General features: G+C 52.8%; 4 protein-coding genes across 4 annotated transcripts; 1 reads left to right on the forward strand and 3 right to left on the reverse strand.

The window, feature by feature from the left end:
- Positions 1 to 1054: 1054 nt before the first annotated feature.
- LOC117643719 (pyridoxal phosphate phosphatase-like) lies at positions 1055 to 2805 on the reverse strand. Its single transcript, XM_034382779.1, has 6 exons — positions 2647 to 2805; positions 2304 to 2461; positions 2017 to 2151; positions 1715 to 1928; positions 1467 to 1611; positions 1055 to 1367 (listed from the first exon to the last, which is right to left on the reverse strand). Exons 1-6 carry the CDS (start codon positions 2753 to 2755, stop codon positions 1202 to 1204), a joined length of 927 nt encoding a protein of 308 aa, XP_034238670.1. The 5' UTR covers positions 2756 to 2805; the 3' UTR covers positions 1055 to 1201.
- A 447-nt stretch (positions 2806 to 3252) lies between these two features.
- LOC117643718 (4-nitrophenylphosphatase-like) lies at positions 3253 to 5837 on the reverse strand. The gene is made up of 6 exons (XM_034382778.1): positions 5695 to 5837; positions 5476 to 5627; positions 5265 to 5405; positions 4235 to 4448; positions 3765 to 3909; positions 3253 to 3614 (listed from the first exon to the last, which is right to left on the reverse strand). The coding sequence occupies exons 1-6, from the start codon at positions 5801 to 5803 to the stop codon at positions 3407 to 3409; spliced, it is 969 nt and encodes a 322-aa protein (XP_034238669.1). The 5' UTR covers positions 5804 to 5837; the 3' UTR covers positions 3253 to 3406.
- A 1141-nt stretch (positions 5838 to 6978) lies between these two features.
- LOC117643717 (glycerol-3-phosphate phosphatase-like) lies at positions 6979 to 9238 on the reverse strand. The gene is made up of 6 exons (XM_034382777.1): positions 8910 to 9238; positions 8676 to 8830; positions 8446 to 8586; positions 8163 to 8373; positions 7949 to 8093; positions 6979 to 7334 (listed from the first exon to the last, which is right to left on the reverse strand). The coding sequence occupies exons 1-6, from the start codon at positions 9085 to 9087 to the stop codon at positions 7169 to 7171; spliced, it is 996 nt and encodes a 331-aa protein (XP_034238668.1). The 5' UTR covers positions 9088 to 9238; the 3' UTR covers positions 6979 to 7168.
- Positions 9239 to 10517: 1279 nt separating this feature from the next.
- LOC117644087 (uncharacterized protein C14orf119 homolog) lies at positions 10518 to 12938 on the forward strand. Its single transcript, XM_034383281.1, has 2 exons — positions 10518 to 11288; positions 11417 to 12938. Exon 1 carries the CDS (start codon positions 10646 to 10648, stop codon positions 11246 to 11248), a length of 603 nt encoding a protein of 200 aa, XP_034239172.1. The 5' UTR covers positions 10518 to 10645; the 3' UTR covers positions 11249 to 11288; positions 11417 to 12938.
- The last annotated feature ends 544 nt before the right edge of the window (positions 12939 to 13482 follow it).

A 13482-nucleotide genomic window follows, 5' to 3' on the forward strand; every position in this document is an offset into this window, starting at 1 on the left:
CGACGCGAAGGTGATGCGGCCATAGACGGCGGCACCGGCGGCACTGCCTCCACTGGGACTGCCCGCCCCCCGAAGGACCCGAAGGCTGTTCAAATGGCGGCCACAACAAGACAGGCCGCGGCCGGCCAGAAGGCTGCCCAGGCGGGCACCGGGGCCGCGGCTGACGACAAGCTGGCCGCCAGCGAGGAGGGCCAGCCCTGGGCGGCGGGCGGCGCGCGCGCCAAGCGCGAGATGTGCGTGTGGGTGGGCGAGACGCACTTGGTGGCGGCCAAGCGGCCCGGCCCCGCCACCGCCACCGACAGGCAATTCAAGCTGCCCGACTTCGCGGCCAGAGACGGGGACAGGTAAGGCCCTCCACGCGACTCTGTCTCTCTCGCACTGATGGGGTGTGTCGTAGGGGTGCGAGAGGGACAGCGGCGCGAGCTTTGCGCGGAATCGGCGTGTGGACTCGCCACGTGCGTCCATACTATGTAGTTGTCGCCGACTGCCCCCCTTTCGGGGAATAAATGCTAGGAGCAGCGAGATAAGGGAGTTAGCGGTGTTCCCTCGCGGGTCACGCAAACGCCGCCGGCGCCCTATCACTTAATCTCGTCGCGCGTTACGGAAAAATATAATCCTCGGATCGCCTGCACTGATAAAAAAATAAACACAGCATCGCCGCAAACTTCCGGCGGATGCGCGAGGCGCCCCCGCGCGCCGTCGACGTCGACCTGGAGATGAACCTGAGCGCGCCGCTCCGCCGGTACGGTCACACGGACTGCGCGGCGCCTCCCAAGCTGGTGCCCGCCAATCAGGGGTGGCTGTGGTGCCCCGAGCCGTCCGCCGACCACCAGGTGAGGGGCCTCGCCCTGTCTCTCTCGCACTCATGGGGCGTTCGGCAGGGGCGAGAGAGAGACAGGGCAGTGATGGTGCTCCCTTCCCTCGGCCACAGCCCCGGCGCGGCTGGTACCCCGGCGCCATCCCCCGAGGCCTCCGGCTGCGCCCCACGCAGTCCGAGGGCGTCGAGGCCGCCGCGGGGAGACACCACTCGCCAGAGTGAAAGGAAATGCCGACAGATACTCGATCTCGTTTTATTATAAACAAAAACAGTACTGAAAAGGGTGTTTTACATTTTACATTTACACTTTGGTCTGTGGCTTTGCCGGCTTTGCCCATCGGCGTCCATCCTTGCTCTGGTGCGCGTGCTCGGCGCACTCGCGAGTCATGCCTTCGGCAGCAGCCTGCCGAGGTCCGCGACGGAGTCGATGTAGTAGTCGGGGATGAGATTCGGGTCGCACGTCTCCAGGTCCTCGATGGCCGTCATCCCCGTGAGGACGAGCAGCTTCTTCATGCCGCAGTTGTTGGCAATGCCCATGTCCTGCTCCAGGCTGAAGCAAAAGGTTTTTCTATTTCCTCTCGTGTTCTTTCGGAAGCAATGTCTTAAAATAATGACGGAAAATGTGTCGTTCTGTCGCCTTGATACTTACGAGTCCCCGACGAAAATGCTTCTCGCCATGTCGAGCTGGTGCGCGTCCTTGAGGAACTCGGTGACCATCATCGGGGCAGGCTTGCCCACCCACTGGGCCTTCCTCCCGGACGCCCTCTCAACGATCTCCGTCCAGTACCCCGGGCCTGCGACCGTGTCCAGGAGTCATTTTAGATACTCTCCACTCGGTGGTCGACGAGACCCACAGAGCACGCTCGACGATTCATGAATCATAAAAGTGTAACTTACCTAGGCATATTTTCCCGCCCACGGGAATGTTGCATTCAGTGGCGCAAGCGAAAAAGAGGCACTCGGGGTCCTCGCGCAGGTAGTTGGCGGCCTTGACCAGGTCCAGGCCCGTCAGATACAGATCGAAGTCCACGATCACGGCCTTCACTTTCCCCGCATCTTTCCCGACCAAGCGCAAGAATTCGATAATTTTCTCAGGATGATCCTCCGCCGTCTAGAAAATAAAACCGATTTTTCATCAAGCTATAGCGAAAGCGTCCGCTGAATTTAAACACCTTTTCTCTCTCTTGTCGTCTGCTCACCCTCTGCACGACGTCGATCCCCTGGTCTTGAAGGGTCCTCTTGAACGTCTCGGAGGCCAGGACCAGGGCTTGGCCTTCAAAGCCCCTTTTCTTCAGGTACCTTGCGATGACTGTGGATGGAACGACAACCTCGTCCTGAGACCGGAAGGGCAAGAGAATTACTCTGAGGTCCATATTTAATAAGTTTCTTTAAGAGCAAAGTCTTGTTCAAAGAAGCAAATACGAATACTTCTAAAGAATTTGAAGCTGCTCTGCAGAAATATGCTTCTTTACACTGTTTGTCTTACCTCCGAGACTGGGTAGCCCATCAGCTTAAACTTTTCTTGCGGCGGGTGGAATGAGTTGTTGGAAACGAACATAACTTTCTTTCCCGCTCCCCTCAACCGGTCCAGGGCTTCTTCAGCTTTCGGATACATTCCAGTCGCCAACGGCGTCCAAATCACACCTGCGGACGGGATCACATTCATTATCCCCCTATGACTACTACACCCTCACAGAGGACTTCCCGCGCAAAACGCCGATAGGCAAACCAGAGCACCGGTACGATAAGACTGGATTTCTTTTCAAAACAAACACAACCTAGTATAGGTAAAATCCGTCCTGTGGCCACCACTAGAGCTAGGTACTCACCGTCGCAGTCCAGCACGAAGGCGTCCACCTGCGCCATCAAGTCCGAGACATTGTCTTTGGTGATTTTGACAGGCTTGCGCCTGGGTGCCGCGCCTGCTGCGTCCGCCATGGTCTGCGCTGAAGTGTCAGTCTGTCAGTCCGCGGCGCGGCGGCCCCACTGGGCGGGCCCCACACTGGGTGGCCTGGCCCTGTACTGTACCTTATCTCCTAGTCGCTAGATAAAAAGCACCACGGTCACGGACGTGTTCCAACATTGTGTTTCCCTTTGCAATTCTAAATCAAACGTGAATTTTTTTATTCTTTTTTTTTTAGTGTTTGTGTTGAAACGATTTCGAATGGGAGTGTGGTGTGGGTGGAATGCCATCAATTAATTAATCGGTCTAAGCGAGCAGTCAAATAAACAAGAATGACAGTGACAAGCGAGGTGACAAGTCAATGGGAATTCTGGAGCGTGACGTCACGTTCATACACGTGAATCGTCTCACATTCCTTGCAGTGGTGTGTCACTAATCGTTCCAATCGGCTAGGGCAGTGCCCGGCAGTGCCGCACGAGGCACGGTTCGCGTAAAAGCGAGTAATGTGACAAGGGTATTCAAAGCCGGTGAAGCAGTCATGTATGAATGTTTATTATTGCCCATGAGCACACTCGCGACTTGTCTTTTCTCTGCTGAGCTGTTTATTCTGTTTATTCGCACGTCTGTCTTCTCTCTCCTCTTGAAGCGAGTGCACGCGCCGCCGGGATGCGTAACGATTGGTGCGCTCAGTCTTTTCTTTGCGGGCCTTGCGGGCCTTGCGGGCCTCCAGGGTGCGCTTCGAGGAGCCGAGCGAAGGCCGCGATGGAGTCCATGACGAAGTCGGGCAGGAGCTCCGCGGGACAGGAGTCGAGGTCCCGGGGCCGTGTGACGCCCGTGAAGACGAGCAGCTTCTGCATGCCGCAGGCGTTGGCCATCCCCATGTCCTGCTTCAACCTGACAGGGCAGGGAAACGACAGTGAGCGATCGAGGCTGCTGATTGCAAACAGTGTTTTCGTCGCTCTGTCTCTGTCGCACTCTGTCGCCGCTGTTGTGCAACGGGCGCTGCGCGAAATCAGATTACCAGTGTGTACGTGGTTTACTTACGCGTCGCCCACGAAAACGGTCCGGCTCAAGTCGAATCGGTGCGTGGCCTGGAGGAAGTCGGTCACCATGGCGGGGCTCGGCTTGCCGAACACCTCGGCCCTGCGGCCCGTGATGTCTTCCAGCAGCTTCAGGAAAGGGCCCGGAGCTGGAACGTGCAAGGATCGTGTTTCTATGGCTTTTCTTTGCACACGGGGCCCTCTTTTTCCCATCACGGGGAGGGCCACCTGCCGTAACCAGAACCCTGCTTATCTACCGATGTACTATCAGTATGGGGAAGTCAGCCCACCAGGAAGGGCCGCGGGTAATTTGGCACGCCACTCGTCGCAGTGCTGACTGAGTGATTGGCCATCATGGGTACTACTTTCACATCATTACAACTTACAACCCATTTTCATGAGTGGTGTCAATTATTGTCGCATGGCATGCTTTTCCCCCTTTTTTGTGCATTTTTAATTCTTTCGTTGTCTTACCCATGGCGATCTTCTCGCTGGGGAGAGGGAAAAGAGTGTCCGTGGCCCCGACGAGGAACAAGCACTGCGGCCTGCTCTTGAGGATGCTGGCGGCGCTGCACAGGTCTATGTAGCGGATGTTGACGTCCACGTCGAGGACCACGGCTCCGACTTCCGGGTCGAGGTCGATTTGTTCCACGCAGCGGCTTATGTTTTCGTCCACCAGTGCCGCTGTCTGGAGAGACGGGACCGTTGCTTATGGTAGTTCATTTACCATGGAGTACGCGGGATGCAGACGGCTTAGATATTGGATTCTATGGGCGGCAGGCTGGGCCGTGGTTCGGAGCGAAGATAATGCTAGAGTCCCAGAGCTCTAGGTGTGCAGTGCAGGGTGCTCCACTTGCATACACTGTGGCGAAAAGGTACAGAAAATTCTGTGAACAGCTTGTGGTAATTCTCCGTAGCCCCCTTATCAATATTCTCCGTAGGCTCTTACAATATTCTCCGTAGGACCGTACAGTATTCTCCGTAGGGCCCTACGGTGTTCTCCATAGGACCGTACAGTATTCTCCGTAGGGCCCTACGGTGTTCTCCATAGGACTATACAGTCGTCCAGGTCCTACGGAGAAGACTGTGCGGTCCTACGGAGAATACTGTACGGCCCTACGGAGAATACTGTAAGAGCCTACGGAGAATACTAATAAGAGGGCTACGGAGAATCCTGGCAAAAAAATTAACAGAATTTTCCGTAGCTTTTTGCCACAGTGTACAACCGCGAGGTTTGGTGGGGCAGCCTACCCTGGCCGTCTGCAGGCGCAGCAAATTCCAAAGGCCAGGGCGGGCCAGCCCGCCTCACTCATGTTTCTATATCTCGAGTGGGACTTCCCTGTAGGTCACTCAACCGCCAGGCCGCGGCGGTTATCGCCCTGGGACTGGCAGCCCATGACCGACTGAATTCAGTGCACCTCGTATTGGTGGCTGGGAAGGTTGAAACAAGAACTCTCGACCTTTGCCCAGTCCCGATTCGGTTTCATCGCTTGCAAGTACGCACCCTCTCCTCCGGCACCACGTGGATGCCGCTCCTGCGAAGCACGTTTTTAAAGAACTCGACGCCGAACACGAAGGCCTTCTTCGTGAAGCCCGCCTGCTGCAAGTGGCGCGCGATGACGGTGGCGGGGACGGCGATTTCATCCTGCAAGAGTACGCCGCCCAGTCAACGAGGAGCCCGCGAAGCCAAATTCGCCGGCAACGACAACACGCACCTCTTCCACTGGAAAGCCCTCGGCCTTCAACTTGTCCAAGATCGAGAGTGTCGAGTTGTTGGAGACGAAGTAAACCTTCTTCCCGCACGCCCGCAGCGCCCTCAGCGCCGCCATGGCGTTTTCGATCGGACCCTGAGGCGTCCATAAAACGCCTGTAAAAACATGACTTACATTTTTTTCGCCCCCTTGCGTGATGCGGAGCACGCTGTCGCTGCTCACCATCGCAGTCGCACACAAACGCGTCGACGCCCTGCAGGAACTGGGCGACGTTGGCCTCCGTGACGGGCACGGGCTGCGGCGGCTGCGACGGCTGCGACGGCTGCGACATGGTCGGACGGCCGCGACCACTCGAATGCCATCAGGGGGCGCGCCGGGATGCCGGGAACGGGTTCGCCCGCAGACTGGATTCCGAACAGTGCCTTCGTCGCTCCGTCTCCCTCGCACGCATGGCGCCCCGTGGGGTTACGAGAAAGGCAGAGCGGCGAAAGCACCGTTCAGACGGCAGAGAGTCACCCGCGGGGTTCAGTCACCTCCAGCCTTATCAGCGAGGCACCTCCAAGGGAGCTCCAAGGGAGCACGCCACAGCTACCGTGACCGGCGTGACCGCACCGGCGGCAGGTCTGCGCTGCGTCTCGGAGGTCATCGATTTCGCTTTCGCAGCAACCTGCCCCTCCGTCCCGCGGCCCGGCCCGGCCCGGCCTCGCACGCGCCGGCAGACTCTAGAGGTCGGATGTGAGGGCGCCCCGCGTCCCAGCGCATCGCGCCAAAACCAGTCGCGAGCTCAAACTACAAGGCAGATAACGCGCGGCTTTTTACTTTTTTAGAGCACGTTTGCACGGGGTTCACGCGCCCCGGCCGCGCCCTGGCGGGCCTGGCGGGCCCGGTGCAAAAAGCCTCGTGTCGCAACGTGTCGTCGGCGTCGAAAGGGTTGCCTACCGCCGCCCGCCCGACCCACGCACTTTCCCAGCTGGTGTCTCTGAGATGAGGGGTAGGCAACTCTACGTTCACCTGTCCCTTGCAGTCCCCTGCCGCCGGCACGCGCTGCTAGTAGGCAACCCAAAGTACCCCTCGTGCTGCGCTGAAGAGCGGTACGGCATTTGCAATTTTTCAAGTGAAACTCAGCACGTAATCTCCTTGGAGTCTCGAGGACGAGAAGGAGAAGGAAGCGTTCTCGGAATGAATGGAAAGGGTCCCACTCGAGCGGGCTTGAGTTCACCACTGTCTCGCAAATCACTAAGCTGCTGTCGTTTGTCTCTCTCGCCCTCATCGGGCCGTTCGTGAGGGATGCGAGAGAGACAGAGCGACGTCGCGCCCCGCCGCCCTTCCCGTGTGGGTGAGTGCCGGGCCGGTCTCCGTGGAAGACAAACTCGCTGCGAATCGCCGAGTCACTCCAGGCGGGTGAGGGGAGGGGCCGCCCCGGCAGTCGGCTCGCTCGGCTCCGCTCTGGGACACTGGGATCGATCCCAACGACACGTGCAGGTGGCAGGAGGTCAAGCAGAGTGCTCACGGTGCAATATTTTTTTTAATGTCATTTTCTTTGTACTTTGATCAAATACACATAGGAAATGAAATAATAAGGCTCCAATATCAGGCGTAGCTGGACATTTCTGTTCTGTGAGTGGAGTAGGGAAAAGATATTTGGTATCGGGCAGTTGTCTGTTTGCCGGTCTCCTGGGGGCACGCCGGCACACCGCTAATCCTTCTTGAGTAGTTCGACAAAATCGCCGACCGAGTCGATGATGTAGTCCGGAATCAACTCCGGCGGGCACGTGTTCAAGTCACGCAGCTTCGTCATGCCGGTGAGGACCAGCAGCTTCACCATCCCACACGTGTTTGCGACGCCCATGTCCTGCACCAGGCTGTAAGAAATGTGTCATTTGATGCTGGTTTTCCGTACATTCTGAGTGAAATGCCCGCTAACTGGAGCCGGCGGGACTGCCAGAACCAGTGTTGCCACACCACATTGGTAATCAAATAGGTATCCCACGATACACCAGTGTTTGGGGGAGTGGGAGAGGGTGGGGGGCTGGCAACGCAACCAGCCTGCCTGCTAGGCAACTGCTCGAGAGGGAAAGCCCAGATATTGCCTAATGAACATGCGAGGTTGGCAACCCTACCGGGTGCATCGTGGGACATTTTGCATACTTATGCGGCAAAACTGGCCAGGGCTACCCTGAGGACGCAGCTGCGTCCGGGACTGCCTTTATACGGAACTTTAGGAATCCATTTATACCCGAGGTCGAGGGGGAAATCACTCTTAAAACCTGCGACCCGACTATTACGCCTATAACGCTCTATTACGCCTCAAAATACAGCGATTTAGCGGAAAACAGACCAAAAAACCCCTAAAATAGATCAAATTTTGAGAATTTCATCTATTACGCTACTATTACGCGCACTATTACGCGTGCTATTACGGACAGAGTGACCCGACTATTACGCGAGTGCTTTCCCCCTCGCCCGAGGTACTTACGTGTCGCCCACAAACACCGTCCGATGCAAGTTAAGGTTGTGTTCATCCTTGAGGAAGTGTGTCACCATCAAGGGTCCGGGCTTGCCAAACATTTCGGCTTTCTTACCGGTAATATCTTCTAGAATTTGCAAAAAGGGACCAGGGCCTGAAAACGACGCATTCAAAACGCATGTGTTCTCTGATGACAAAAGACAATCAATTTTGCGGATCGTACCAACAACCACCCTGCCCCCATCGAATGTGACCGCTGTGTCGGTTGCCCCTGCGTAAAGACGGCAGTCTGGTTTGAGCAGGTAGTTGGCAGCCTTGTTGAGATCCGTGTAGCTCAAATTAATATCCAAGTCCACCACGACGGCACCAACATCAGGGTCGGGGTCAATGTTTTCTAAAATACTTTCCAAGGTTTCCTCTACAAGCGTACCGGTCTGAATGTATGTAAAGGCGGTTAAACAAAATAAATGTTAAGGTGTCGATCGATTGACGTCCATACTGCTTACTTTAGTGTCCGGTAGTACGCGGATGCCACCCCGACGCATTTCATCCTTGAAGCGCTCCACGGCCAGGACAAACACCTTTTTCTGGAAGTTGATTTTCTTCAAGTAGCTCGTGAGTGCCATGGACGGGTGGACTACTTCATTCTGAAATTAGGCGTCAATGAGACAATTGCGTGTGGCAACAAAATTGTTACTTTAAAAAAAAAAAAACTTTAAAAAAATAATAAACTTGCTGGTTTGACGTCGTAACCAAATCTTCTGAACTTTTCCAACGGTCCTAATACAGAGTTGTTGGTGGCATAAAGAACTTTCTTTCCGGCGGCTTTAAGGCAATCCATGGCTTCCCTCGAATTGGGAACCGCAGTCTTCCCAATAGACCAGATGACGCCTTCCAAGCAGCGGGCAAATTAAAAATGAAAATCTGTTACCAATGTGACGACAGACATTGTATCGTATTGTAGCCTCACCGTCACAGTCGGACACTACTGCATCTATCTGGTTCATGAAGGACTGAATGTTGTCCTTCGTGAGCTTGATGGGCCTCTTCCTCCGCCTCTTGGCGCCGACGACGCCGACCATGGCCACCATGCCGACCGCCACCGCCGCGGCCGCCACCACGGCCGTGTTCGTGGTGGACGTCAACATGGCCACTGTCCAGGAGAATGGGGCTCGGACTCCACTGCTCGCCGGCCCACTGCCTGCCGCAGTCGCCGTCGAAGTGCAGTCCGGGGAGTCCGGAGCCGCTTCGAGGGGCGTAGAGAGACTGGCACGGGCATAGGGCACCACCACTACTGCTGCACCCGTCCGTCCCGTCACTGCCGTGCCGCCGTGCCGTCACGCGGCCGCTACCCCCTCCCTCCCTGCCGCCCGACAAAATCTATACATGTTGCACTTATGCGCATATTTATCGGGCCGGGCCGGTGGTGACGCGGCCCGGCCGACCCGACCCCAGGTGCGGGGCGCTCGCCTCTCTCGTCTCCACGTGGCTGCCAGGCTGCCAGGGGCCCTCGGCGACGAGCGTCCACACTCTCGGCGCGGTCCTAGGAGCGCAGGATCCCAATGAGCGCGGTCCAAAGGACTCCTCTCTTACTTGGCCGCTTATGCATAAAACATTCTAAACCGTTCCTAGTTCCCCTCCCCCCACCCGGTCACCAAGACGTCCTTTTGAGCTGCAACGAGGAGGTGATGATTAGCATCAGCTTGTGGATGAGAGGGAGTCTCTGTGCTACTCTCTCAAGGCCACGCTTGCTTCAATTTCCTAAGGAACCAGGGGAGAAGAAACAAAGCCGGTTCAATAAAATGGTACCACCACTTTAATTTTACATGAGGGTAGAACCAATATCCAAAGGGACTTATAACACATTTTACGACAAATGGAAAGGTACACAGAATGTCAACTGGAGATACTGTCAAGAGTGATTTGTCAAATGGAAAAGTTAACAAAAATACATTTAAGTATAAAATCTAACATTTGTTATAAATTAATACAAAAAATAGACATTACCCGACACAATCACACAAGTAACAGAGTAAACCTCCACAATATGAGGGTACCAGAATAACAATGACGACAAAACTATTTATAATTAGTGGTGCAAATTCCTACGTCAAAAAGTCCAGGCTTGCCTTGGCCTTCTCTAGTTCGTGCAGGAACGAGTAGAACTGAGACAGAGACATTTCAAGGTAAACGTTCTTCAACTCCTTTTCCTCACCCTCCACTGTGATTTTCAAGTGGAGGTAAGACGTTCCCACTTTGTCTGCTTGGTCCGTGGACGCTGTCACCCCAAACTTCCAGTCAACGTCAACCACTTTGTCCATTTTCACCGGCGATGTCGATGCCATGCCCGCGGTCTCGAGGTCCGGAGATTCAACGGAGGCAGCCCGGCAGGAAAACCCGCGCTGACAATCGCTATTTTGTGAGGGTTGAGTAAATTTGGCCGCGGTTTGACAGATTAACCGTGAACCGAAGTCTTCTGTGCGGTGTCAGGAAAGAAAACACAAAATCTGCGAATAATGAAACAACTGTGACCATGTTTCCACCAGGCGGTGGTCGCACTATTCGCAGTAGCGCGCCGTGCCGTGCCGAGCCGGCTCGGCTAGCGGTTGACACAACAGACAGACGATCAGACGAGGCTAGGAGTTGGTCCATTTGGTCGGCTTTCCCTCGAATATCCGACGCGGAAGGCCCAACTAAGCCGCCACCATGACGGCCAACGAGTGCTACCGCCCGCCCGTCGACGCGCAACTCCGCTACACCGTCCAGTGGTTCCACGAGTGGAGCGAGATGCAGCGCGGCGACTTCCTGCCCGTCCTGGCCCAGAAGCTGGCCCCCGGTAGCTATGTCAACGGGCTGCTGGCCGGCGTGGAAACCTTGTCCTGCAACGAGAACGGCCGGCCGCCCAGCCTTTTCCAGTGTCGTGTCAAGCTGTTCCGCGACTGGTTCGAGACGTGGAGCCCGGCGGAGCGCGAGCAGCTCCTGGGCCACATCAAGAGCATGGACCCAGCCTTCCACACCAAGATCCAGGAGGAGCTGGAGGCTTTGGCCACGGGCTGCAGGCCCAAGCCAGAGAGGGACCAGGACGCCGACGAGGACGCCCCCGTCCTGGGAGGCGTCAACCACAACCACCAGGCTGCTGTGCAACCCGTTGAAGTGGAGGCAGAAGCTGAGGCGGAGGCCGTGGAAGAGATCGAGGGCCCTGTCAAGGATCCCATCGAGGATCCTGTTGAGGACGCAGTTGAGAATCCTGTTGAAGTGACGGAGACAGTAGACGCAGAGCAGCAGGAAGAGGCCTCGCCTTCAGAATAGACTGAGCTCTTTCAGAGGTTGTCGCTACAACCAGTTGAAGGTTTGTATTTTTGTTGACTCGCATGACATTAAATTTGATGGCGCTTTCTTTACATCTCTAGGCTGCTGTGTCATGATGATTTACAAATGGGACACCTTTTAATGCAAGGGAATCTTTTCTCATTTCAGATGTGCCACGTTTCTTCAGACAAGATGGGTAGTGCTGAAGCTTCCAAGAGCTTATGCAAACACTTTTATCTGAATGAACAAACAGTCTCTGTGAGATAGAGGACGGTGCCTTTTTTACTTGTGAACTTTCCAAGCTAAAGTTTGTGGTATTTTATAACTTATATGAAGTTTATATTTATTATTTTCAGTGGAAATATGCTGTTGACTGACAACCTTTTATTGCACTGTTCGTTCTCATATATTTTTCCCATTTAGGTGTTAGCAATCAATTTTAAGCTTTCTTTTTGTTTCTTTTTCAATGTTGTTGAAGACAGTTGATTTATGAAAGGCAGATTGAAGGGATTTGAAGACATTTATTTATTTATTCTGTATTGGTCAGTCAGTCATACTTTACTCATTTTTATAAGTATTATAATTTGAATTAGCAAATGGAGGAATTAGTTGTTCTCTTCATTAGTAGCTTTTTAAAACTGGCAGCTATTGGGGAAAGAAAAGACTTAAGTTTGTTTGTTGCGTAGTTACTGAAAATGACAGGAGTTGACGTTAGTCTTTATTGCATCACATTAATGTTAGATAAATGTCAACCTCAACCTTTTGTGCATGGAAAATTGTTCATGTTTTTTGTGGATAATTTGTCTATTCCTGTTTTCCTTTCTTCTTGTTTTGTCTTTTCTTGACCTTTAGAGACACAATAGTTTTCCAGCTTACTGGAAAATTTATTTGTTTGTCTTTGAATGGTTGTATATGTGGCATACATTCCATATTCTACAAATAGATTGTATATTATTATTCTCAAGAATTATTCTTAGGTTTTCTGTTGGAGCTGTGGCTCGGAACTGCAGACAGTGAATTCACAATTACTGTTTACATTGATTCATTACCATAGTATCATTCTGATGCCAACTTTCAAACCATTGATCTGGAGGCTTTTTCTTTCATGCTTTTCTTTGTTAAAAAAAATTCCATTTAACTAGTCATGAATCTAATACTGCAGGTGAGAATTTTCCAAGGATGACAAAGAGATTTTCTTGCCTAGATCTGACAATGTGTGTGATATATACTTCCCTGTACTTGGACTTTCTCTTCAGTGTTATTTTAAGCTTTGATCGAAAATGTATTTTTGTAACCTTGATATCTTGACTCTCAGTATTTGAGCTGATAAAAAGTGATGAGTGCAGGTATTGTACTATGAACTTTCCCTTGATAGTTATTTTTCAGCTATGTAGAGTTGGTTCAGTAGTATGGTAGATAAGATGCATCATAAATACTTGTGGTAACAGTATGTGATACACTGCATTCCTTTCAAGTGTCCATCACACTTTTGTTATGTTACTGAAACATTTTTCCAGTAATTACTAATACAAATGTTAGTCATTAATTCCGTTGGGTTGGGCTTGTTGCATGATTGGATTCCATTATTTAACTAAAATTTCCATGTTTTTACTAAAAGAAGGGACAAATACTCACCTTGTTTCTTGGTGATACTTACCTAGCCAATAAATTATTCTTATCAAACAAACAATATTTTTTGATATATGTTTTTGCCACTTTTGCCTTGGCTTTTGATTTCAGCCCATATCATGACTTCAAATGCTGGGGTGTGTTGTGCACTCCCATTTGCTCTCCTGGTAGGTAGGCAACCCATTAACTTCTGCCAGATCTGACTGGGGATGAGGAGAAATGGCATCCGATGGGTTGTTAGAATCTCCTGAGCAGTATTGGCTCTGCATGTTGATTAAAACTAGGTAAATCTCTGGTTCTTGTCTGACCCCAAGATCCATTGTGTAATGATTTCCATTTAGAAGGGACGTTTGGGATTTCGCGGCCTTAAAGGCAAATTCTGGCCTTCTCATTCCACTTCTCATTCTCACTCCTAGTCCTCTTTGGCTAGCCGGCAAAGGTGTCATGTTACAGATAATCATCATTCGCACCCGGGAGACCACAAGCCATCCTAGCGGAATTCGAGAGCTTCTTAGGCAAGATCAAGTGAAGGGAGCAGCCTCACAATCAGTCGGTGGAAATAGTTTGTGCAGTCCGCGAAGTTGCCAGGGAAACGAAAGCAAAAA

The sequence above is a fragment of the Thrips palmi genome, unplaced genomic scaffold, assembly GCF_012932325.1.
Source record: "Thrips palmi isolate BJ-2018 unplaced genomic scaffold, TpBJ-2018v1 HiC_scaffold_17, whole genome shotgun sequence".
NCBI lineage: Eukaryota > Metazoa > Arthropoda > Insecta > Thysanoptera > Thripidae > Thrips > Thrips palmi.